Below are 27,755 nucleotides of genomic sequence, written 5' to 3' on the forward strand. Positions count from 1 at the left end.
TTCACAGACTACTGTGGTCACTTTATAAAGTACTGGGGTGGGTAGGGTCAGGCCAGCCATCTCACCGGCAGATTACAGACTGCGTCACTGACTCACTATAGTGGGTTAAACAGTGTCACTATATACAGACTGTGGGCACAGGGTACCTCCTTTTGCAGACATGTAATCTGATTCCCATTTTTTTCTGTGTTAAAAGTTAAAAAAAATGAATATGTATCAAATTCACCTTTTTTTTTTTTTTTTTTTTTTGGGGGGGGGGGGGGGGGCTTCTTAGATTCTTGCACCTGGGCCCTGTGGTTTCTAGTTACACCTCTGATGTGCAGGGATACCCTATATACTGTTAGTGCAGGGAGACCCTATACACACTGGGCTTCCCTATTATTGTTGGTTCCTATACAAAGGATGTGCAGGGATAGCCCATATACTGTTAGTGCAGGGATACCCTATACACAGGATGTGCACTGCAGGGATACCCTATACACACTGGGCTTCCCTATTATTATTGGTCCCTATACAAAGGATGTGCAGAGATACCCTATATAATGTTAGTGCATGGATACCCTATATACTGTTAGTGCAGTGAGACCCTATACACACTGGGCTTCCCTATTATTGTTGGTTCCTATACAAAGGATGTGCAGGGATAGCCCATATACTGTTAGTGCATGGATACCCTATACACAGGATGTGCACTGCAGGGATACCCTATACACACTGGGCTTCCCTATTATTATTGGTCCCTATACAAAGGATGTGCAGAGATACCCTATATAATGTTAGTGCAGGGATACCCTATATATTGTTAGTGCAGGGAGACCCTATACACACTGGGCTTCCCTATTATTGTTGGTTCCTATACATAGGATGTGCAGGGATAGCCTATATACTGTTAGTGCAGGGATACCCTATACACAGGATGTGCAGGGATACCCTATACACATTGGGCTTCCCTATTATTATCGGTCCCTATACAAAGGATGTGCAGAGATACCCTATATAATGTTAGTGCAGGGATACCCTATGAATAGGACTGCGGGCGGGGGAATCACCATCATTACACACAGCACATCAGGACTAGGATGCCCCCTCCCCCATTGGCTGGCAACTGCTGTGTTCTATTGATTGCTGCCGTGCGCGCTCTGGCGCCCTCTTGCAGCCGTTCTTGGCATTGTCGGATAATCACACTGACTGCTGCTCGCTCGGTGTTCAGCTCTGCTAGCGGGGAGGGAGGCTGAGCAGGTGCCCGTGTGAGCATTACAGCGGATCTAGCACGGTCTTGTGACTGACACCGGGATATCCCTCTGCCCCAGTGCTGAGAGCCTCCGCAGCTGCACCCCCTGTGGCGCACCCTAGGGTGGGGACCCCTGTGGCGCACTAATGCTGATGAGTTCCCTGTGACATCCTGCATCTTGTCAGGCTGGTACCCCCTGGCACTAGTTCTCTCTCATCACAAAGCATCGCGTGGAACCGTCTCCCCTACACAGGTAACCAACGTGTAGTACAATCTTGCTCTCCTTTCCTAAGCTGGTAAACACTCGCTATTAGGCTGGTGACCCCCATGTGACACCCCCTACTTGTCACTTTCACAGGCTGGTGACCCCCATGTGACACCCCCTACTTGTCACTTTCACAGGCTGGTGACCCCCATGTGACACCCCCTACTTGTCACTTTCACAGGCTGGTGACCCCCATGTGGTAACCCTACTTGTCACTTTCACAGGCTGGTGACCCCCATGTGGTAACCCTACTTGTCACTTTCACAGGCTGGTGACCCCCATGTGGTAACCCTACTTGTCACTTTCACAGGCTGGTGACCCCCATGTGGTAACCCTACTTGTCACTTTCACAGGCTGGTGACCCCCATGTGGTAACCCTACTTGTCACTTTCACAGGCTGGTGACCCCCATGTGGCACCCCCTACTTGTCACTTTCACAGGCTGGTAACCCCCATGTGGCACCCCCTACTTGTCACTTTCACAGGCTGGTAACCCCCATGTGGCACCCCCTACTTGTCACTTTCACAGGCTGGTAACCCCCATGTGGCACCCCCTACTTGTTACTTTCACAGGCTGGTAACCCCCATGTGGCACCCCCTACTTGTCACTTTCACAGGCTGGTAACCCCCATGTGGCACCCCCTACTTGTCACTTTCACAGGCTGGTAACCCCCATGTGGCACCCCCTACTTGTCACTTTCACAGGCTGGTAACCCCCATGTGGCACCCCCTACTTGTCACTTTCACAGGCTGGTAACCCCCATGTGGCACCCCCTACTTGTCACTTTCACAGGCCGGTAACCCCCATGTGGCACCCCCTACTTGTTACTTTCACAGGCTGGTATGGTAACCCCCATGTGGCACCCCCTACTTGTCACTTTTACAGTCTGGTAGCCCCCTTAGCTTCCCCCTCTTTCCCAGGGCTACTCTGCGATTGGTCCCCGCTCGGTGACGTCGCAGACTGCCTGTGCTGTACACGTATTGAGGTGGAGGGGGCGGTACCGGGCGCGCGACGCTTACTGCAAACACAAAAGCAGCAGCGGCGGAAACGGCCGGAGCCAGAAGCGATAGAGCACGGGGAGAGCAGCACGTACCGGGGTATGACTTTCGTGCCCGGAGTACCCATGCACCCGGAGTATAACTCGTATAGCTCATGCCCAGGGATGGTAAGGGCTCCGGATACCCAGGGGGCTTCATGCCCCTAGCAGCCTGATCTACCCCAGGAGTTTTTATTCCCAGGACCTGACTTTTTACCCCGGGGTTTAGCCCCCGCTGATGCCCAGGATGTGACTTTGTATATGGGATGTGACTTTGCTGTCCCTGAGATCTGAGTTGTGCCCTGCTAATGCCACCAGACCCAGGCTGCCTCAATGGCCGGATCATGAAGTGTTTGACTTTCTTTCTTCTGCTTCCAGAGACCCTAAAGAAGTCTAGAAAGAGTGCACGGACCAGCGGCAAGCTGCCACCATGCTATGAGATTGTGCCCTTAGCCCTCAGGAAGAAGATGGCTGCAGAGCTTTACCCAGTTAGTGCAAACACAAACATCACTAACAGTAATAACACTGCTGCAGCCAACGCCAAGAAGAACGCCCTCCAGCTCCAGCAGAGCACACCGCCAGCACCTGAACTGCACAACCTCAACAACAACCATATAGAGAGCCGAAACTGGCAGAGCTCCCACCCAACCCTGCGGGAGAGGTGAGCCTCTGCACCCAAACATGGCACTGCCAACCCACGCACAGGATGCTTACACCATGCACCCAAACTTGCATCCCACATACATGGTGCTTGGCCCTTGCACCGAAGCTGCCACCCCACATACATGGTGCTTAGCCCTTGCACCGAAGCTGCCACCCCACATACATGGTGCTTAGCCCTTGCACCGAAGCTGCCACCCCACATACATGGTGCTTAGCCCTTGCACCGAAGCTGCCACCCCACATACATGGTGCTTAGCCCTTGCACCGAAGCTGCCACCCCACATACATGGTGCTTAGCCCTTGCACCGAAGCTGCCACCCCACATACATGGTGCTTAACCCTTGCACCGAAGCTGCCACCCCACATACATGGTGCTTAGCCCTTGCACCCAAACTGGCATCCCACATACATGGTGCTTGGCCCTTGCACCGAAGCTGCCACCCCACATACATGGTGCTTAACCCTTGCACCGAAGCTGCCACCCCACATACATGGTGCTTAGCCCTTGCACCGAAGCTGCCACCCCACATACATGGTGCTTAGCCCTTGCACCGAAGCTGCCACCCCACATACATGGTGCTTAGCCCTTGCACCGAAGCTGCCACCCCACATACATGGTGCTTAGCCCTTGCACCGAAGCTGCCACCCCACATACATGGTGCTTAGCCCTTGCACCGAAGCTGCAACCCCACATACATGGTGCTTAGCCCTTGCACCCAAACTGGCATCCCACACTTAGCCCTTGCACCCAAACTGGCATCCCATATACATGGTGCTTAGACCTTGCACCCAAGCTGGCATCCCACATACATGGTGCTTAGCCCTTGCACCCAAACTGCCACCCCACATACATAGTGCTTAGCCCTTGCACCCAAACATGGGACTGCCATCCCACACACTATTCTTGCCCCTACCCCTAAACATGTCACTGTCATCCCACACACATGGTGCTTACCCCCTTGCTCCCAAACATGGCAGTGCCAACCCACACACAGTGCTTACCACCTGCACCTAAACAAGAAACTGGCCTCCCCACACAGTGCTTACCATCTGTACCCGAACATGACAGGCACCTCACACATACGGTGCTAAGCCCTTTTGCATCCCACACTATAATGCAAGACCCCAGCAAAAATAGCCAAAACATTCATGTACTGTCCAACACCTAAGCCTTCAGTAATCACACTGCACATCATCCACAATTGCACTGCTCTCTGCTATATTCTGTGCACAAGCCGTAACCAGGGCACTGACCCCGGCACATTCAGAGAACATAGAACTGCCCCTTTGCACCCTCCGGATACTGAGCCTCTGCATACAGCCCTGCTACTACACTGCACATAAACATGACATTCCTGTGCTGCTCTCTCTTCTAGTTCATTCTTATTTATGGTACTGCTGGTCTGCACAACCTGGGTACCAAACCCTTGTAGTGCCAGGGCAACACAAACATGGCCTTTAGCTACTGTTTACCCATTACTGAGTGCCTGCACCTCCTGCTCATACACACAAACATGAGCACACATGCAAGTTCCTGCCCTGCTGCAGCTGAACATGGTACAGAGCCCATGAATGCGTAGCGTTAGCAAAACCCTATATAAGCATTGCATCATCTGAGGCACTAAATCGCACATCTACACAATGCACTCATTTGCAAGAACTCCAGCCAGATTTGCTTTTGTATTCAGTGTGCCATACCTAATCTATGCCAGCGTGACAAGGTCTGTAGACAATGTAATGCGGAGAGGGATCTTTCACATTGAGGCAGTACAGACCAAGCAGAAAAGCACAAGTTACAGTATGTAATTAGATTTTTTTTTTCTCCCTGCAAGGCTATCAAGCAATAACAATAGGTCTTGAAACGCCAGGCATCAGTTACAGACAGGCACCCTGCATCAAATGCAAAGCACTTCTCCACTGATGTAAAAGAACAGCAGCAAATCTTGTGCTGCAGTTATGGATTGTTTTAAGGCAGAAAAGGAGACAAATTTAAACCTTTCCCCTCCAGCAATTTTGGCTCTTGTAAAGAAGGAAATACTATCATACTGTTTTAGTTCATCCATGCACACAACTCAAATCTCTGGGCTGTCATTAATAAGGAAGTGTTCATAATACAAAAGGGGTTAAGAAATTTGCATCGACAGCTTCTATAGACAAAAAAACAAGCAAAGGTAAAGTGACTCATTTTTTTGTAGACAAAGTTTTGCAAAGAGATAATGTGCTTTACAAGCCATTCACTGTTAGAAGTCTGTGTGAGCACAAGGCTTGCTCTGTGCACTGCACCGACTACAGTGTAAAATTCATTACTCCAGCGGATGCTGGTTATGGAAGATTCCATAACCTCCTTGATGCTGGGAGAAATAAGATCTCTGAATGTAATACTGGAAATACTGCTTCTTTCTAAATGCTTGCAGGTCTATTATATTCATAGTTAGCAAGTGATTGACAACAAAATAAAGCTTTCCAAGGAACAAGACAGAACTTTGGATTTAATTTCCATCAGGCTCTTAACGTTTTCTGTCAAACCATCTGAAATCACAGAGATTATTCCTATAACCCTAAGTGCTACAAGATAATCCTGGCAGCAGACCACTCATCACTAAGCAGGTTAATCAGACATACCCAATGCCATTCTTAATATACACAGTAATCCGTACACAAATACATTCACCGGCCTTTGTTATCTTTTTGGTAATCTAAAGTACTTATTTATTTGTTTTTGTTTTTAAGGAATGCTCTGATGTTTAACAACGAGCTAATGGCTGACATACATTTTATCGTTGGCCCAGCAGGGGCATCTAAAAAAGTACCTGCACACAAGGTAAGATTTACTCATGTGTCGTCCAGCTATTTATTTTATGACTGTGATTTAATGTAACACAGGGTACTTCTTTTTACAGTATATTTTGGCAGTTGGAAGCTCTGTGTTCTATGCAATGTTTTATGGTGATCTCGCAGAGGTAAAATCGGAAATCCATATTCCAGATGTGGAGCCTGCAGCATTTCTGATCCTTTTAAGGTAAGCGATCATTAAAGAGTATAAAAGAATGCAGTTAGTATAAAAGCTTATAAAATATGCATCTCATATCCAACCTTAATGGCTCTCTGTGAAATCTTAATGTGCTTAAGAGGAGGGGGGGGCTTACTTTGATGAACCACAAACAGCGTATGTCTCTTAGCCCAGACATTCATATATCTGCAGAATATTTCAACTAAACATCTTCATTTCCAGAGACCGATATAATGAATAGCAACGTCCTAGTCTTACCAGACAACCAAGGGGTTAAAACACCTCGATCCAAATATCCTATTGAAAAGTTTAACTTAAAGTAAAGTATATAGTGTCTATGTTCATCATTTCCATAAAAAAAACTGAAACCCTATTTCATTTTCCCTTAGGTATTTGTACAGTGATGAAATAGATTTGGAAGCAGACACTGTGCTTGCCACGTTGTACGCTGCCAAGAAATACATCGTACCAGCATTGGCCAAAGCCTGTGTTAATTTCCTGGAGACTAGTTTAGAAGCAAAGAATGCCTGTGTTCTGCTTTCACAAAGCCGGCTTTTTGAAGAGCCAGACCTGACTTTACGTTGCTGGGAGGTCATAGATGCTCAAGCAGAACTAGCGCTGAAATCTGAAGGCTTCTGTGAAATAGACCTGCCAACTTTGGAGATCATTGTCACACGCGAGACTCTGAACACTAAAGAAGACGTTGTTTTTGAGGCAGTTTTGAACTGGGCAGAAGCTGAATGTAAACGACAAGGGTTACCAGTTACACCCATGAATAAAAGGAACGTTTTGGGAAAGGCCCTATATTTGGTACGGATTCCAACAATGACACTGGAGGAATTTGCCGATGGGGCTGCCCAGTCTGACATTCTAACCTTGGAGGAAACTCGCAGCATATTCCTGTGGTACACAGCTGCTAACAAACCCAAGTTAGAGTTCCCCCTTATAAAAAGGAAAGGCCTTGCATCCCAGCGATGCCATAGATTTCAGTCCTCTGCCTACCGCAGTAACCAGTGGAGATACAGAGGCCGCTGTGACAGCATTCAGTTTGCAGTGGACAAAAGGATATTTATAGCAGGACTAGGGTTATATGGCTCCAGCTGCGGTAAAGCAGAGTACAGTGTCAAAATCGAACTGAAACGGCAGGGTACAGTTCTTGCCCAAAACATAACTAAATTTGTTTCAGATGGCTCCAGTAACACATTCTCGGTTTGGTTTGAGCACCCAGTACAAGTGGAGCAGGATACGTTTTACACTGTAAGCGCCATCCTGGATGGTAATGAACTAAGTTACTTTGGGCAGGAAGGCATGACCGAAGTACAGTGTGGAAAAGTTACGTTCCAGTTTCAGTGCTCTTCAGACAGCACCAATGGAACTGGAGTACAAGGAGGACAGATTCCTGAACTCATCTTTTACGCATGACACATTTCACAAAAAGCTCTCGACTTATAAGCACACTGCCCCCTCCTTTCCCAGAAGGGCACTATGGGAAGCCCCTTCACCACACTGAATGAATATTGTTTTATATCAAACTGAACTTCAGTATGGAATGTAACAGACAGCTGTCAAACTCCGACTGAAGGAATGCTTTTAGAATTTAATGTTATTTTATTTATTTATAAGCTGAATTAATTATTAAAACTGCACTATGCAGGGATACGTGTCGGCACAATGTGCATTTATTTTGTATATAGATAACTTCCATGCAAAACAGAAAACACAGCTTGCTCAGGATCAAGCAGAATATAAATATGTGAAAAATATAAAACCTTTTTACTCCTACCCAAAGCTGGTGCATTTTGTCATTCTCGGTATACTTTACTTTTTAACTGAATAAATTATTAGTTCCGTATAGAAGTACAAAGATGACATCTACAGGTCAAAAAAATACTTTCTATCCAAATTACTGCTCTAATTTTTTCTTAAGATTGTGATCATTTCATTAAAGTGAATGTAAATTTTGATGCTAAAGTGCCCGGTTTTTAAAAATTTGATTAAAAACAGGGGCACTTTAATTCATCAAAATTTACATTTCACTTGTGTTGTGAAAAAAACCCATTTAAACTTGACAGCAGCTCCAGCTTCCTCCAGTCGTTGCAAGCCATTTCTGATGTCAGAAATGATGGATAGGTCATCGTCCAATCACGGCTTCCCCCAGGGGGGAATCAGTGTCTGATTCAAGGCAGTGATTGGAGGAAGCCTAATTCCTCATTTTAGACTCAGGAAGAGGCTTTGCGATGGGTGGAGGAAGCTGGAGCAGCTGTCAAGATTAAAAGGTTAAGGTTTTTTTTTCACAACAGGAGTGAAATGTAAATTTTGAAGAATTAAAGTGCCCCTGTTTTTAATCAAATTTTTAAAAAAAGAGCACTTTAGCATCAAAATTTACATTAACTTTAAGCACCAAATACACTAAAGCTAATAGTGCTGATATTATCTGATGAGCACTAGCAAAGCTATTCCCAGGGTGATGCAAATAGACATTGTGTTAAACGCATAAGGCAAATATCTAGTATTTTACATTAGACACCTGCCCTTCTATAAAGTACATAGAATATGCAGGAAAGTAACCGTCTCAGGCACAGGGGAGGTGCCACATGTTTGGGGGAGTTCACCTGGTTATTTCAGGGGCACTTAGTAAACAACCCCACTAGGTACACAAGCCTGAACAAGCTAATCCAATATCACAAGCAGGTTCTGCCTGTGCAAAAATATGCACAGACACTGATATAAAAATCCAGTATAAAGCTTTCTAAAAACTTATTTAGAAGCTCCCAGTTTAACACTGTTGAGGTTAAGCTGAAACACCCAGTGAAAGGGGCAGATACTCTCCCCTTCCCCTGCATATGAAAAGACCCATTACACCAGTGCTTGACAAATCTGTTTAAAAATTAGGAGCCAGTAAGAATATTTAGGAGCCAGACATATTTTTAGGAGCCAGACAGTGGGATTTGTATATAGATATATGGAGAATAACGAAAAAAGTTAGGAGCCAGGGTTAAAATTCTAGGAGCCAGTGGCTCCCAGGCTCCTGGGTTTGTTGAGCCCTGCATTACACAACCAGCAGTCTGTAGACATCAGTATGCATCTAAAACTTTGGGGCTTGGTTAAGAGTCACAAGATTATTTAAAAATAAGCAAAACTATACATTATTACAAAAACACCCCCAGATGGGCTATATAGAATGGATAATCTACAAAAATTCTAGTGTATAACGTCCCTTTAAACAGGAAACATCTGATGACCAAATAATACTGAACAGCTTACTAGACCCACAGTGGGACACAATGTTCTGGCATTGAGGAGGTGAGCAGTAAGTTGGGTCAGAAATAGACATTTGAGGGGCAGAAGCACTTTGTTTCTCAGTCCCTGTTTGAGGGGGCAGCAGATTTAAACTGTTAAGACAAACTGAGATTCCGTGGTCACAACAGGTGACGTTGATTTACTACAGAATGGTCTATTACAGTTATTTGTGATTATATACTGGGATTGACCTTTTTATAAAGTCACACTGGAATTTTCACTCCCAGGGACAGTGCACAAATCTCAGACATACAGTAGATTATAAAAATTGTACATTTGTATGCGCTTCATGTGACTCAGTGGCAGTGTGTATGGTGTAGTGATGTATCCTGACAGTCTCCATTCTGCATTATTATTTTCTTTTTATTCATTTCTGTCCTAAGATTCCCTTCTCATCACATTTGCCATTTAAAGAGAAATATTGGTATCTGGCAGTATAGATAGCGGGAAGCTGCGCTGCAGAATCTGTTGGTGCTCTAAAATAACCGATAATAGTAATTGACATACCTGTTATGGGTATATTTGTTTTATTACTGATCATTAGTCTTGTAGGGTTCGCATACCACAGTATTTATAGATCGCTCAAGACTGACAATTTCAGTAGCAGAAGACACACAATTAGTAAAGAGAGAAGAATCTATTGAATAGCACATTTACTAGTAGTAAATATGAATAATAATGCCAGCTTCTTAATCCGATACAGTGAATCCGAGTGCTGATAATTAAGATCTGACTTACAAGTACAGATGTAAAATGCACAGAACTACACCGGAAATGTATGCTGATCTAGATTGACAACAATGCATTGCTATGTTAAAGGGACAGTATACTATAAAATAGTTTTTTCCTTAAAGGGACAGTCTACACTAGAATTTTTATTGTTTTAAAAAATAGATAATCCCTTTATTACCCATTTCCCAGTTTTGCATAACCAACACAGTTATAATAATATACTTTTAACCTCTGTGATTATCTTGTTATCTAAGCCTCTGCAAACTGCCCCTTTTTTCAGTTCTTTTGACAGACTTGCAGTCTAGCCAATCAGTGCCTGCTCCCAGATAACTTCTTGTGCACGAGCACAGTGTTATCTATATGAAATATGTGAACTAACACCCTCTAGTGGTGAAAAACTGTTAAAATGCAATCTGAAAGAGGTGGGCTTCAAGGTCTAAGAAATTAGCATATGAACCTCCTAGGTTAAGCTTTCAACTAAGAATACCAAGAGAACAAAGCAAAATTGGTGATAAAAGTAAATTGGAAAATTGTTTAAAATTACATGCTCTATCTGAATCATGAAAATTTATTTTGGCCTAGACTGTCCCTTTAATGTGTTTACAATTACTTTTTTTTTTTTTTACCAACTTCAGAGTATAAAATGTATGAGATTTGTTTTTTAAGGCTTATTTGTGTATATGAATTAGCTGATTTTGTGTTTAGAAGCCACAACCTAATGAAATGGGTTGAGCTTGTAGGTATAATCAGATCTCATTACTGTATCACACTGTGTACATATACATGTGTCTGTATCTTATATCTGTAGGTATAATCAGATCTCATTACTGTATCACACTGTGTACATATACATGTGTCTGTATCTTATATCTGTAGGTATAATCAGATCTCATTACTGTATCACATTGTGTACATATACATGAGTCTGTATCTTATATCTGTAGGTATAATCAGATCTCATTACTGTATCACATTGTGTACATATACATGTGTCTGTATCTTATATCTGTAGGTATAATCAGATCTCATTACTGTATCACACTGTGTACATATACATGTGTCTTTATCTTATATCTGTAGGTATAATCAGATCTCATTACGTTTTCACATTGTGTACATATACATGTGTCTGTATCTTATATCTGTAGGTATAATCAGATCTCATTACTTTATCACACTGTGTACACATACATGTGATTGTATCTTATATCTGTAGGTATAATCAGATCTCATTACTATATCACACTGTGTACACATACATGTGATTGTATCTTATATCTGTAGGTATAATCAGATCTCATTACTTTATCACATTGTGTACATATTACACATATTTAGTCTGTGTGTACATCTAGCTAAAGACTTGCTCTCTGCCGTAAGCTTACACATATTTAGTCTGTGTGTACATCTAGCTAAAGACTTGCTCTCTGCAGTAAGCTTATACATATTTAGTCTGTGTGTACATCTAGCTAAAGACTTTCTATCTGCCGTAAGCTTATACATATTTAGTCTGTGTGTACATGTAGCTAAAGACTTGCTCTCTGCAGTAAGCTTATACATCTTTAGTCTGGGTGTACATGTAGCTAAAGACTTGCTCTCTGCAGTAAGCTTATACATATTTAGTCTGGGTGTACATATAGCTAAAGACTTGCTCTCTGCAGTAAGCTTATACATATTTAGTCTGTGTACATGTAGCTAAAGACTTGCTCTCTGCAGTAAGCTTATACATATTTAGTCTGTGTGTACATGTAGCTAAAGACTTGCTCTCTGTAGTACGCTTATACATAGTCTGTGTGTACATCTAGCTAAAGACTTGCTCTCTGCAGTAAGCTTATACATATTTAGTCTGTGTGTACATGTAGCTAAAGAATTGCTCTCTGCAGTAAGCTTATACATATTTAGTCTGTGTGTACATCTAGCTAAAGACTTGCTCTCTGCAGTAAGCTTACACATATTTAGTCTGGGTGTACATCTAGCTAAAGACTTGCTCTCTGCAGTAAGCTTATACATATTTAGTATGTGTGTAGATCTAGCTAAAGACTCGCTCTCTGCAGTAAGCTTATACATATTTAGTCTATGTGTACATGTAGCTAAAGAATTTCTATCTGCAGTAAGCTTATACATATTTAGTCTATGTGTACATGTAGCTAAAGACTTGCTCTCTGCAGTAAGCTTATACATATTTAGTCTGTGTGTACATCTAGCTAAAGACTTGCTCTCTGCAGTAAGCTTATACATATTTAGTCTATGTGTACATGTAGCTAAAGACTTGCTCTCTGCAGTAAGCTTATACATATTTAGTCTGTGTGTACATGTAGCTAGACTTGCTCTCTGCAGTAAGCTTATACATATTTAGTCTGTGTGTACATGTAGCTAAAGACTTGCTCTCTGCAATAAGCTTATACATATTTAGTCTGTGTGTACATGTAGCTAAAGACTTGCTCTCTGCAGTAAGCTTATACATATTTAGTCTATGTGTACATGTAGCTAAAGACTTGCTCTCTGCAGTAAGCTTATACATATTTAGTCTGTGTGTTAATGTAGCTAAAGACTTGCTCTCTGCAGTAAGCTTATACATATTTAGTCTGTGTGTACATGTAGCTAAAGACTTGCTCTCTGCAGTAAGCTTATACATATTTAGTCTGTGTGTACATGAAGCTAAAGACTTGCTCTCTGCAGTAAGCTTATACATATTTAGTCTGTGTGTACATCTAGCTAAAGACTTGCTCTCTGCAGTAAGCTTATACATATTTAGTCTGTGTGTACATCTAGCTAAAGACTTGCTCTCTGCCGTAAGCTTACACATATTTAGTCTGTGTGTACATCTAGCTAAAGACTTGCTCTCTGCAGTAAGCTTATACATATTTAGTCTGTGTGTACATGTAGCTAAAGACTTGCTCTCTGCAGTAAGCTTATACATATTTAGTCTGTGTGTACATCTAGCTAAAGACTTGCTCTCTGCAGTAAGCTTATACGTATTTAGTCTGTGTGTACATCTAGCTAAAGACTTGCTCTCTGCAGTAAGCTTATACATATTTAGTCTGTGTGTACATCTAGCTAAAGACTTGCTCTCTTCAGTAAGCTTATACATATTTAGTCTGTGTGTACATCTAGCTAAAGACTTGCTCTCTGCAGTAAGCTTATACATATTTAGTCTGTGTGTACATCTAGCTAAAGACTTGCTCTCTGCAGTAAGCTTATACATATTTAGTCTGTGTGTACATCTAGCTAAAGACTTGCTCTCTGCAGTAAGCTTATACATATTTAGTCTGTGTGTACATCTAGCTAAAGACTTGCTCTCTGCAGTAAGCTTATACATATTTAGTCTGTGTGTACATGTAACTAAAGACTTGCTCTCTGCAGTAAGCTTATACATATTTAGTTTATGTGTACATCTAGCTAAAGACTTGCTCTCTGCAGTAAACTTATACATATTTAGTCTGTGTGTACATGTAGCTAAAGACTTGCTCTCTGCAGTAAGCTTATACATATTTAGTCTGTGTGTTAATGTAGCTAAAGACTTGCTCTCTGCAGTAAGCTTATACATATTTAGTCTGTGTGTACATGTAGCTAAAGACTTGCTCTCTGCAGCAAGCTTATACATATTTAGTCTGTGTGTACATGTAGCTAAAGACTTGCTCTCTGCAGTAAGCTTATACATATTTAGTCTGTGTGTACATGAAGCTAAAGACTTGCTCTCTGCAGTAAGCTTACACATATTTAGTCTGTGTGTACATCTAGCTAAAGACTTGCTCTCTGCAGTAAGCTTATACATATTTAGTCTGTGTGTACATCTAGCTAAATACTTGCTCTCTGCCGTAAGCTTACACATATTTAGTCTGTGTGTACATCTAGCTAAAGACTTGCTCTCTGCAGTAAGCTTATACATATTTAGTTTATGTGTACATCTAGCTAAAGACTTGCTCTCTGCAGTAAGCTTATACATATTTAGTCTGTGTGTACATCTAGCTAAAGACTTGCTCTCTGCAGTAAGCTTATACATATTTAGTCTGTGTGTACATGTAACTAAAGACTTGCTCTCTGCAGTAAGCTTATACATATTTAGTCTGTGTGTACATGTAACTAAAGACTTGCTCTCTGCAGTAAGCTTATACATATTTAGTCTATGTGTACATCTAGCTAAAGACTTGCTCTCTGCAGTAAGCTTATACATATTTAGTCTGTGTGTACATGTAGCTAAAGACTTGCTCTCTGCAGTAAACTTATACATATTTAGTCTGTGTGTACATGTAGCTAAAGACTTGCTCTCTGCAGTAAGCTTATACATATTTAGTCTGTGTGTTAATGTAGCTAAAGACTTGCTCTCTGCAGTAAGCTTATACATATTTAGTCTGTGTGTACATGTAGCTAAAGACTTGCTCTCTGCAGCAAGCTTATACATATTTAGTCTGTGTGTACATGTAGCTAAAGACTTGCTCTCTGCAGTAAGCTTATACATATTTAGTCTGTGTGTACATGAAGCTAAAGACTTGCTCTCTGCAGTAAGCTTATACATATTTAGTCTGTGTGTACATCTAGCTAAAGACTTGCTCTCTGCCGTAAGCTTACACATATTTAGTCTGGGTGTACATGTAGCTAAAGACTTGCTCTCTGCAGTAAGCTTATACATATTTAGTCTGTGTGTACATCTAGCTAAAGACTTGCTCTCTGCCGTAAGCTTACACATATTTAGTCTGGGTGTACATGTAGCTAAAGACTTGCTCTCTGCAGTAAGCTTATACATATTTAGTCTATGTGTACATCTAGCTAAAGACTTGCTCTCTGCAGTAAGCTTATACATATTTAGTCTGTGTGTTAATGTAGCTAAAGACTTGCTCTCTGCAGTAAGCTTATACATATTTAGTCTGTGTGTTAATGTAGCTAAAAACTTGCTCTCTGCAGTAAGCTTACACATATTTAGTCTGTGTGTACATGTAGCTAAAGACTTGCTCTCTGCAGTAAGCTTATACATATTTAGTCTGTGTACATGTAGCTAAAGACTTGCTCTCTGCAGTAAGCTTATACATATTTAGTCTGTGTGTACATGTAGCTAAAGACTTGCTCTCTGCAGTAAGCTTATACATATTTAGTCTATGTGTACATCTAGCTAAAGACTTGCTCTCTGCAGTAAGCTTATACATATTTAGTATGTGTGTAGATCTAGCTAAAGACTCGCTCTCTGCAGTAAGCTTATACATATTTAGTCTGTGTGTACATGTAGCTAAAGACTTGCTCTCTGCAGTAAGCTTATACATATTTAGTCTGTGTGTACATGTAGCTAAAGACTTACTCTCTGCAGTAAGCTTATACATATTTTGTCTGTGTGTACATGTAGCTAAAGACTTGCTCTCTGCAGTAAGCTTACACATATTTAGTCTGTGTGTACATGTAGCTAAAGACTTGCTCTCTGCAGTAAGCTTATACATATTTAGTCTGTGTGTACATGTAGCTAGACTTGCTCTCTGCAATAAGCTTATACATATTTAGTATGTGTGTACATGTAGCTAAAGACTTGCTCTCTGCAGTAAGCTTATACATATTTAGTCTATGTGTACATCTAGCTAAAGACTTGCTCTCTGCAGTAAGCTTATACATATTTAGTCTGTGTGTACATGTAGCTAAAGACTTACTCTCTGCAGTAAGCTTATACATATTTTGTCTGTGTGTACATGTAGGTAAAGACTTGCTCTCTACAGTAAACTTACACATATGTAGTCTGGGTGTACATGTAGCTAAAGACTTGCTCTCTGCAGTAAGCTTATACATATTTAGTATGTGTGTACATCTAGCTAAAGACTCGCTCTCTGCAGTAAGCTTATACATATTTAGTCTGGGTGTACATGTAGCTAAAGACTTGCTCTCTGCAGTAAGCTTATACATATTTAGTATGTGTGTACATCTAGCTAAAGACTCGCTCTCTGCAGTAAGCTTATACATATTTAGTCTGTGTGTACATGTAGCTAAAGACTTGCTCTCTGCAGCAAGCTTATACATATTTAGTCTGTGTGTACATGTAGCTAAAGACTTGCTCTCTGTAGTACGCTTATACATAGTCTGTGTGTACATCTAGCTAAAGACTTGCTCTCTGCAGTAAGCTTATACATATTTAGTCTGGGTGTACATGTAGCTAAAGACTTGCTCTCTGCAGTAAGCTTATACATCTTTAGTCTGTGTGTACATCTAGCTAAAGACTTGCTCTCTGCAGTAAGCTTATACATATTTAGTCTGGGTGTACATCTAGCTAAAGACTTGCTCTCTGCAGTAAGCTTATACATATTTAGTCTGGGTGTACATGTAGCTAAAGACTTGCTCTCTGCAGTAAGCTTATACATATTTAGTCTGTGTGTACATCTAGCTAAAGACTTGCTCTCTGCAGTAAACTTATACATATTTAGTCTGTGTGTACATGTAGCTAAAGACTTGCTCTCTGCAGTAAGCTTATACATATTTAGTCTGTGTGTACATGTAACTAAAGACTTGCTCTCTGCAGTAAGCTTATACATATTTAGTCTGGGTGTACATCTAGCTAAAGACTTGCTCTCTGCAGTAAGCTTATACATATTTAGTCTGGGTGTACATGTAGCTAAAGACTTGCTCTCTGCAGTAAGCTTATACATATTTAGTATGTGTGTAGATCTAGCTAAAGACTCGCTCTCTGCAGTAAGCTTATACATATTTAGTCTGGGTGTACATGTAGCTAAAGACTTGCTCTCTGCAGTAAGCTTATACATATTTAGTCTGGGTGTACATGTAGCTAAAGACTTGCTCTCTGCAGTAAGCTTATACATATTTAGTCTATGTGTACATCTAGCTAAAGACTTGCTCTCTGCAGTAAGCTTATACATATTTAGTCTGTGTGTACATGTAGCTAAAGACTTGCTCTCTGCAGTAAGCTTATACATAAGCAAATATTACAAGAATGGCCCTGCATATCTGCATATAAGAAAAGAATCTCATAGCAATTAAATGTTCTCAGCTATCCCTCCAGCTTCAGTCATAGCTGCATACGCCCCAAATGCACCCTCTCTGCACTGTGCAAGGCAGAACAGAACACTTGTATAATATTCTTACAAATGAATATTCAGATAGTCTGTTCATTTACCACAGTGCAGCTGAAAAGTCTCACAGAACGATTGGGAACACCATGAAGGCTTGACAAAAATAACATCAATAAATACCATTGCAAGCTTCCAAATCAATAAAGCATAGCCGCGACATTTTACATTGTGGGGAAAAGTATTGCGTCTACTAATGAACTGACATCTTTGCGCGCTCAGGCACATTCAATTATAGATATTCTCCAGATTAAAGAAACAGATGTTTCTATTGCAAGTGTGTACAGGTCACTCAAGCATGTAACTAATAGTGTGCACATTACTAGAAGCAGTAAATAAGGCAGGAAGGGTGGGCACTGCTGTAATCCTGTGTCTATAAGCACATGAGTGCAAGCAGGAATACCATTACTTTATAGTGTTACAGTAAATAAGGCAGGAAGGGTGGGCACTGCTGTAATCCTGTGTCTATAAGCACGAGTGCAAGCAGGAATACAATTACTTTATAGTGTTACAGTAAATAAGGCAGGAAGGGTGGGCACTGCTGTAATCCTGTGTCTATAAGCAGATGAGTGCAAGCAGGAATACAATTACTTTATAGTGTTACAGTAAATAAGGCAGGAAGGGTGGGCACTGCTGTAATCCTGTGTCTATAAACATATAAGTGCAAGCAGGAATACAATTACTTTATAGTGTTACAGTAAATAAGGCAGGAAGGGTGGGCACTGCTGTAATCCTGTGTCTATAAGCACATAAGTGCAAGCAGGAATACCATTACTTTATAGTGTTACAGTAAATAAGGCAGGAAGGGTGGGCACTGCTGCAATCCTGTGTCTATAAGCAGATGAGTGCAAGCAGGAATACAATTACTTTATAGTGTTACAGTAAATAAGGCAGGAAGGGTGGGCACTGCTGTAGTCCTGTGTCTATAAACATATAAGTGCAAGCAGGAATACAATTACTTTATAGTGTTACAGTAAATAAGGCAGGAAGGGTGGGCACTGCTGTAATCCTGTGTCTATAAGCACATAAGTGCAAGCAGGAATACCATTACTTTATAGTGTTACAGTAAATAAGGCAGGAAGGATGGGCACTGCTGTAATCCTGTGTCTATAAGCACATAAGTGCAAGCAGGAATACAATCACTTTATAGTGTTACAGTAAATAAGGCAGGAAGGGTGGGCACTGCTGTAATCCTGTGTCTATAAGCACATAAGTGCAAGCAGGAATACAATCACTTTATAGTGTTACAGTAAATAAGGCAGGAAGGGTGGGCACTGCTGTAATCCTGTGTCTATAAGCACATAAGTGCAAGCAGGAATACAATTACTTTATAGTGTTACAGTAAATAAGGCAGGAAGGGTGGGTACTGCTGTAATCCTGTGTCTATAAGCACGAGTGCAAGCAGGAATACCATTACTTTATAGTGTTACAGTAAATAAGGCAGGAAGGGTGGGCACTGCTGTAATCCTGTGTCTATAAGCACATAAGTGCAAGCAGGAATACAATTACTTTATAGTGTTACAGTAAATAAGGCAGGAAGGGTGGGCACTGCTGTAATCCTGTGTCTATAAACACATAAGTGCAAGCAGGAATACAATTACTTTATAGTGTTACAGTAAATAAGGCAGGAAGGGTGGGCACTGCTGTAATCCTGTGTCTATAAACAGATGAGTGCAAGCAGGAATACAATTACTTTATAGTGTTACAGTAAATAAGGCAGGAAGGGTGGACACTGCTGTAATCCTGTGTCTATAACCAGATGAGTGCAAGCAGGAATACAATTACTTTATAGTGTTGCAATAAATAAGGCAGGAAGGGAGGGCACTGCTGTAATCCTGTGTCTATAAGCACATAAGTGCAAGCAGGAATACAATTACTTTATAGTGTTACAGTAAATAAGGCAGGAAGGGTGGGCACTGCTGCAATCCTGTGTCTATAAGCACATAAGTGCAAGCAGGAATACCATTACTTTATAGTGTTACAGTAAATAAGGCAGGAAGGGTGGGCACTGCTGTAATCCTGTGTCTATAAACAGATGAGTGCAGGCAGGAATACAATTACTTTATAGTGTTGCAGTAAATAAGGCAGGAAGGGTGGGCACTGCTGTAATCCTGTGTCTATAAGCACATAAGTGCAAGCAGGAATACAATTACTTTATAGTGTTACAGTAAATAAGGCAGGAAGGGTGGGCACTGCTGTAATCCTGTGTCTATAAACAGATGAGTGCAGGCAGGAATAAAATTACTTTATAGTGTTGCAGTAAATAAGGCAGGAAGGGTGGGCACTGCTGTAATCCTGTGTCTATAAACACAGGAGTGCAAGCAGGAATAAATTACTTTATAGTGTTGCAGTAAATAAGGCAGGAAGGGTGGGCACTGCTGCAATCCTGTGTCTATAAGCACATACGTGCAAGCAGGAATACAATTACTTTATAGTGTTGCAGTAAATAAGGCAGGAAGGATGGGCACTGCTATAATCCTGTGTCTATAAGCACATGAGTGCAAGCAGGAATACAATTACTTTATAGTGTTGCAATAAATAAGGCAGGAAGGGTGGGCACTGCTGTAATCCTGTGTCTATAAGCACATACGTGCAAGCAGGAATACAATTACTTTATAGTGTTGCAGTGAATAAGGCAGGAAGGGTGGGCACTGCTGTAATCCTGTGTCTATAAGCACATGAGTGCAAGCAGGAATACAATTACTTTATAGTGTTGCAGTAAATAAGGCAGGAAGGGTGGGCACTGCTGTAATCCTGTGTCTATAAGCACATAAGTGCAAGCAGGAATACAATTACTTTATAGTGTTGCAGTGAATAAGGCAGGAAGGGTGGGCACTGCTGTAATCCTGTGTCTATAAGCAGATGAGTGCAAGCAGGAATACAATTACTTTATAGTGCAACAGTAAATAAGGCAGGAAGGGTGGGCACCGCTGTAATCCTGTGTCTATAAACAGATGAGTGCAGGCAGGAATACAATTACTTTATAGTGTTGCAGTAAATAAAGCAGGAAGGGTGGGCACTGCTGTAATCCTGTGTCTATAAGCACATGAGTGCAAGCAGGAATACAATTACTTTATAGTGTTGCAGTAAATAAGGCAGGAAGGGTGGGCACTGCTGCAATCCTGTGTCTATAAGCACATAAGTGCAAGCAGGAATACAATTACTTTATAGTGTTGCAGTAAATAAGGCAGGAAGGGTGGGCACTGCTGTAATCCTGTGTCTATAAGCACATGAGTGCAAGCAGGAATACAATTACTTTATAGTGTTACAGTAAATAAGGCAGGAAGGGTGGGCACTGCTGTAATCCTGTGTCTATAAGCACATAAGTGCAAGCAGAAATACAATTACTTTATAGTGTTACAGTAAATAAGGCAGGAAGGGTGGGCACTGCTGTAATCCTGTGTCTATAAGCACATGAGTGCAAGCAGGAATACAATTACTTTATAGTGTTACAGTAAATAAGGCAGGAAGGGTGGGCACTGCTGTAATCCTGTGTCTATAAACACATAAGTGCAAGCAGGAATACAATTACTTTATAGTGTTACAGTAAATAAGGCAGGAAGGGTGGGCACTGCTGTAATCCTGTGTCTATAAGCACATAACTGCAAGCAGGAATACAATTACTTTATAGTGTTACAGTAATTGGTTCTGACAAGAGGTCATAATTTAAGGTTGGAGGAAAGGAGATTTAATCTCCTGCAACGGAAACGTTTTTTCACTGTAAGAGCAATAAAATTGTGGAACTCATTACCAAAGGAGGTAGTGAATGCCAATACCATAGATACATTTAAAAATAGTCTGGATAAATTTCTGTATATAAACAAAATTCATGGATATGATTGCTAGTATTAAATGGGTCACATTTTAATGGGGTTATTTAAGCTTAACTGGAGCTTTTTGTAAGTATTTTAGATTTGTATAGGTTGAACTCGATGGACTTCAGTCTTTTTTCAACCTTATCTACTATGTTACTATGTTACTATGTAAATAAGGCAGGAAGGGTGGGCACTGTTGTAATCATGTGTCTATAAGCACATAACTGCAAGCAGGAATACAATTACTTTATAGTGTTGCAGTAAATAAGGCAGGAAGGGTGGGCACTGCTGTAATCCTGTGTCTATAAGCACATGAGTGCAAGAAGGAATACAATTACTTTATAGTGCTACAGTAAATAAGGCAGGAAGGGTGGGCACTGCTGTAATCCTGTGTCTATAAGCACATAAGTGCAAGCAGGAATACAATTACTTTATAGTGTTACAGTAAATAAGGCAGGAAGGGTGGGCACTGCTGCAATCCTGTGTCTATAAACACATAAGTGCAAGCAGGAATACAATTACTTTATAGTGTTACAGTAAATAAGGCAGGAAGGGTGGGCACTGCTGCAATCCTGTGTCTATAAGCACATAAGTGCAAGCAGGAATACAATTACTTTATATTGTTGCAGTAAATAAGGCAGGAAGGGTGGGCACTGCTGTAATCCTGTGTCTATAAACAGATGAGTGCAAGCAGGAATACAATTACTTTATAGTGTTGCAGTAAATAAGGCAGGAAGGGTGGGCACTGCTGTAATCCTGTGTCTATAAACACATGAGTGCAAGCAGGAATACAATTACTTTTAGTGCTACAGTAAATAAGGCAGGAAGGGTGGGCACTGCTGTAATCCTGTGTCTATAAGCAGATGAGTGCAAGCAGGAATACAATTACTTTATAGTGTTGCAGTAAATAAGGCAGGAAGGGTGGGCACTGTGGGCACTGCTGTAATCCTGTGTCTATAAGCATGAGTGCATGCAGGAATACAATTACTTTATAGTGTTGCAGTAAATAAGGCAGGAAGGATGGGCACTGCTATAATCCTGTGTCTATAAGCACATAAGTGCAAGCAGGAATACAATTACTTTATAGTGTTGCAGTAAATAAGGCAGGAAGGATGGGCACTGCTATAATCCTGTGTCTATAAGCACATGAGTGCAAGCAGTAATAGAATTACTTTATAGTGTTGCAGTAAATAAGGCAGGAAGGGTGGGCACTGCTGTAATCCTGTGTCTATAAGCACATGAGTGCAAGCAGGAATGCAATTACTTTATAGTGTTACAGTAAATAAGGCAGGAAGGGTGGGCACTGCTATAATCCTGTGTCTATAAGCAGATGAGTGCAAGCGGGATTACAATTACTTTATAGTGTTTCAGACGTAGGCACCCCTGTGAGCCGCATGATAACGGCCATCCATCTGTCTAGTTTAGTTGACAATGTCTAATCTAGAAGGACTAGAATGCCACTGATCAGTCTTCTTTGTGACATTAGAGGTAGATCTACAGGTGGGAGCAGAGTGTGCATGCCAAACTGTTTCATTCTTAGGCAAAAGCGCAATATCCTTGTCAGCCCCATTAATGTGAAGTCCATATATCTGCCCCTGATCATAGCTGAGATACTGTAGCAGCCCTTATATTGACTGAGATAAAATAAGGGAATGAACCTGAAGCACAGACAGTAGGAACAATATAAAGCTTAATGAGCTGTACAGCACCCGTTAATCACAGCACGATCTGTGTTTGTTTACACAACAGAAAGGAAAAGCACCAGCGACCCATAATGAGGGTCAGTAGCTACAAAGGTGCTCAAAGTTACCTGCAGCTTAAACAAGTAGATTTCAAACCTTGTCTGAAACTGAGTTTCTAAACTCCTATCCTATATATAATATTGTTGTTTTATTTCTAGTTGCCATTACAGATGTAGTAAACCTTTATGTAACACATTGATGAGGACAACTCATACCAATAGCTGGGGCGTTGATGCACAGCTCTCTGGCCAATAGAAGGAAAGTCTTCCCCAGTACATAAACATTCACCTGCCAAACAGAAAACACAGGTTATAGTATATCTCACTATGTACTGCACAAACTACTAAAGTATAATGATTCAAAGCAGTCACATTACCACACAGAAATAATGTATGGCTCCTGTAGTCCTTAGTAATACTTTCACCAATTAATAGAGCTACCTATCTAATATACTAGCTAGCTATCACTAGCTATCTAATATACAGCAGCTACATAATGCAGATCAAACCTAGGCACAATGTATATCATTTTACTTTGCTTTAAACATACCCAGTGGCACCCGCAATGTAAAAAGGCATAGTACAAACAATAATCTAAACAGAAAACAGAATTTATGCTTACCTGATAAATTACTTTCTCCAACAGTGTGTCCGGTCCACGGCGTCATCCTTACTTGAGGGATATTCTCTTCCCCAACAGGAAATGGCAAAGAGTCCCAGCAAAGCTGGTCACATGATCCCTCCTAGGCTCCGCCCACCCCAGTCATTCGACCGACGGACAGGAGGAAATATATATAGGAGAAATCATATGATACCGTGGTGACTTTAGTTAGAGAAAATAATTCATCAGACCTGATTAAAAAAACCAGGGCGGGCCGTGGACCGGACACACTGTTGGAGAAAGTAATTTATCAGGTAAGCATAAATTCTGTTTTCTCCAACATTGGTGTGTCCGGTCCACGGCGTCATCCTTACTTGTGGGAACCAATACCAAAGCTTTAGGACACGGATGAAGGGAGGGAGCAAATCAGGTCACCTAAACGGAAGGCACCACAGCTTGCAAAACCTTTCTCCCAAAAATAGCCTCCGAAGAAGCAAAAGTATAAAATTTGTAAAATTTGGCAAAAGTGTGCAGTGAAGACCAAGTCGCTGCCTTACATATCTGATCAACAGAAGCCTCGTTCTTGAAGGCCCATGTGGAAGCCACAGCCCTAGTGGAGTGAGCTGTGATTCGTTCAGGAGGCTGCCGTCCGGCAGTCTCATAAGCCAAACGGATAATGTTTTTAAGCCAAAGGGAAAGAGAGGTGGAAGTCGCTTTTTGACCTCTCCTTTTACCAGAATAAACAACAAACAAGGATGATGTTTGTCTGAAATCTTTAGTAGCCTCTAAATAGAGGCTCCTTCTTTGAAACTGGATTCGGACACAAAGAAGGTACAACTATCTCCTGGTTAATATTTTTGTTAGAAACAACTTTAGGAAGAAAACCAGGCTTAGTACGCAAAACCACCTTATCTGCATGGAACACCAGATAAGGAGGAGAACACTGCAGAGCAGATAACTCTGAAACTCTTCTAGCAGAAGAGATTGCAACCAAAAACAAAACTTTCCAAGATAGTAACTTAATATCTACGGAATGTAAGGGTTCAAACGGAACCCCTTGAAGAACTGAAAGAACTAGATTTAAACTCCAGGGAGGAGTCAAAGGTCTGTAAACAGGCTTGATCCTAACCAGAGCCTGAACAAATGCTTGAACATCTGGCATAGCTGCCAGTCGTTTGTGTAGTAAGACAGATAAAGCAGAAATCTGTCCCTTTAGAGAACTTGCAGATAATCCGTTCTCCAAACCTTCTTGTAGAAAGGATATAATCTTAGGAATCTTTATCTTGTTCCATGGCAATCCTTTGGATTCACACCAACAGATATATTTTTTCCATATTTTATGGTAAATTTTTCTAGTTACAGGCTTTCTAGCCTGAATCAGAGTATCTATTACAGAATCTGAAAACCCACGCTTTGATAAAATCAAGCGTTCAATCTCCAAGCCGTCAGCTGGAGGGAAACCAGATTCGGATGTTCGAATGGACCTTGAACAAGAAGGTCCTGTCTCAAAGGTAGCTTCCATGGTGGAGCCGATGACATATTCACCAGGTCTGCATACCAAGTCCTGCGTGGCCACGCAGGAGCTATCAAGATCACCGAAGCCCTCTCCTGATTGATCCTGGCTACCAGCCTGGGAATGAGAGGAAACGGTGGGAATACATAAGCTAGGTTGAAGGTCCAAGGTGCTACTAGTGCATCTACTAGAGTCGCCTTGGGATCCCTGGATCTGGACCCGTAGCAAGGAACCTTGAAGTTCTGACGAGACGCCATCAGATCCATGTCTGGAATGCCCCATAATTGAGTTATTTGGGCAAAGATTTCCAGATGGAGTTCCCACTCCCCCAGATGGAATGTCTGACGACTCAGAAAATCCGCTTCCCAATTTTCCACTCCTGGGATGTGGATCGCAGACAAGTGGCAGGAGTGATCCTCCGCCCATTGAATTATCTTGGTCACTTCTTCCATCGCCAGGGAACTCCTTGTTCCCCCCTGATGATTGATATATGCAACAGTCGTCATATTGTCTGATTGAAACCTTATGAATTTGGCCTTTGCTAGTTGAGGCCAAGCTTTGAGAGCATTGAATATCGCTCTCAGTTCCAGAATGTTTATCGGGAGAAGAGATTCTTCCCGAGACCATAGACCCTGAGCTTTCAGGGGTTCCCAGACCGCGCCCCAGCCCACCAGGCTGGCGTCGGTCGTGACAATGACCCACTCTGGTCTGCGGAAGCTCATTCCCTGTGACAGATTGTCCAGGGTCAGCCACCAACGGAGTGAATCTCTGGTCTTTTGATCTACTTGAATCGTCGGAGACAAGTCTGTATAATCCCCATTCCACTGTCTGAGCATGCACAGTTGTAATGGTCTTAGATGAATTCGTGCAAAAGGAACTATGTCCATTGTTGCAACCATCAATCCTATTACTTCCATGCACTGCGCTATGGAAGGACGAAGAACAGAATGAAGTACTTGACAAGAGCTTAGAATTTTTGATTTTCTGACCTCTGTCAGAAAAATCCTCATTTCTAAGGAATCTATTATTGTTCCCAAGAAGGGAACTTTTGTTGACGGGGACAGAGAACTTTTTTCTTTGTTCACCTTCCATCTGTGAGATCTGAGAAAGGCTAGGACGATGTCCGTATGAGCCTTTGCTTTTGACAGAGACGACGCTTGAATCAGGATGTCGTCCAAGTAAGGTACTACTGCAATGCCCCTTGGTCTTAGAACCGCTAGAAGGGACCCTAGTACCTTTGTGAAAATCCTTGGAGCAGTGGCTAATCCGAATGGAAGTGCCACAAACTGGTAATGCTTGTCCAGAAAAGCGAACCTTAGGAACTGATGATGTTCCTTGTGGATAGGAATATGTAGGTACGCATCCTTTAAATCCACGGTAGTCATAAATTGATTTTCCTGGATAGTAGGTAGGATCGTTCGAATAGTTTCCATTTTGAACGATGGTACCCTGAGAAATTTGTTTAGGATCTTGAGATCCAAAATTGGTCTGAATGTTCCCTCTTTTTTGGGAACTATGAACAGGTTGGAATAAAAACCCATCCCTTGTTCTCTTATTGGAACTGGATGAATCACTCCCATCTTTAACAGGTCTTCTACACAATGTAAGAATGCCTGTCTTTTTATTTGGTTTGAAGATAATTGAGACCTGTGGAACCTTCCCCTTGGGGGTAGTTCCTTGAATTCCAGGAGATAACCTTGAGAAACTATTTCTAGCGCCCAAGGATCCTGAACATCTCTTGCCCAAGCCTGAGCAAAGAGAGAAAGTCTGCCCCCCACCAGATCCGGTCCCGGATCGGGGGCTATCCCTTCATGCTGTTTTGGTAGCAGTGGTAGGCTTCTTGGCCTGCTTACCCTTGTTCCAGCCTTGCATTGGTTTCCAGGCTGGTTTGGGTTGTGAAGTATTACCCTCTTGCTTAGAGGATGTAGAATTAGAGGCTGGTCCGTTTCTGCGAAAGGGACGAAAATTAGGCTTATTTTTAGCCTTAAAAGACCTATCCTGTGGGAGGGCGTGGCCCTTTCCCCCAGTGATGTCTGAAATAATCTCTTTCAAATCAGGTCCAAATAATGTTTTACCCTTGAAAGGAATGTTAAGCAATTTTGTCTTGGAAGACACATCCGCTGACCAAGACTTTAGCCAAGGCGCTCTGCGCGCCACGATAGCAAACCCTGAATTTTTCGCCGCTAATCTAGCTAATTGCAAAGCGGCATCTAAAATAAAAGAGTTAGCCAATTTAAGTGCTTGAACTCTGTCCATAACCTCCTCTTACGAAGATTCTTTATTGATCGACTTTTCTAGTTCCTTGAACCAGAAACACGCTGCCGTAGTGACAGGAACAATGCATGAAATTGGTTGTAGAAGGTAACCTTGCTGAACAAAAATCTTTTTAAGCAAACCCTCTAATTTTTTATCCATAGGATCTTTGAAAGCACAACTATCTTCGATAGGAATAGTAGTGCGTTTGTTTAGAGTAGAAACCTCCCCCTCGACCTTGGGGACTGTCTGCCATAAGTCCTTTCTGGGGTCGACTATATGAAATAATTAAATATAGGGGGGGGGGACAAAAGGTATGCCGGGCCTTTCCCACTCTTTATTTACTATGTCCGCTACCCGCTTGGGTATAGGAAAAGCGTCGGGGGGCACCGGAACCTCTAGGAACTTGTCCATCTTACATAACTTCTCTGGAATGACCAAATTGTCACAATCATCCAGAGTAGATAATACCTCCTTAAGCAGTGCGCGGAGATGTTCTAATTTAAATTTAAATGTCACAACATCAGGTTCAGCTTGATG

General features: G+C 41.8%; 2 protein-coding genes across 4 annotated transcripts in view; one reads left to right on the top strand and one right to left on the bottom strand.

Moving 5' to 3' along the window:
• BRF1 (BRF1 RNA polymerase III transcription initiation factor subunit) overlaps window positions 1-23,134 on the bottom strand; it is a 687,556-nt gene extending 664,422 nt beyond the window's left edge. Inside the window, exon 1 of the mRNA XM_053697273.1 lies at window positions 23,065-23,134. The gene's annotated coding sequence lies outside the window, so the exon portion shown is untranslated. The remainder of the gene's footprint in view (window positions 1-23,064) is intronic.
• On the top strand, window positions 1,370-7,993 carry BTBD6 (BTB domain containing 6). 3 transcript variants are annotated; one of them, XM_053697272.1, is made up of 5 exons: window positions 1,370-1,484; window positions 2,911-3,193; window positions 5,926-6,016; window positions 6,096-6,214; window positions 6,595-7,993. In XM_053697272.1, exons 2-5 carry the CDS (start codon window positions 3,000-3,002, stop codon window positions 7,625-7,627), a joined length of 1,437 nt encoding a protein of 478 aa, XP_053553247.1. In that variant the 5' UTR covers window positions 1,370-1,484; window positions 2,911-2,999; the 3' UTR covers window positions 7,628-7,993. The 3 variants fall into 3 exon arrangements, with proteins under 3 accessions (XP_053553247.1, XP_053553245.1, XP_053553246.1); XM_053697271.1 differs by lacking the exon at window positions 1,370-1,484 and adding an exon at window positions 2,531-2,661; XM_053697270.1 differs by lacking the exon at window positions 1,370-1,484 and having other exon boundaries at window positions 2,530-3,193.
• Window positions 23,135-27,755: the final 4,621 nt, after the last annotated feature.

Source organism: Bombina bombina, chromosome 1, assembly GCF_027579735.1.
Source record: "Bombina bombina isolate aBomBom1 chromosome 1, aBomBom1.pri, whole genome shotgun sequence".
NCBI lineage: Eukaryota > Metazoa > Chordata > Amphibia > Anura > Bombinatoridae > Bombina > Bombina bombina.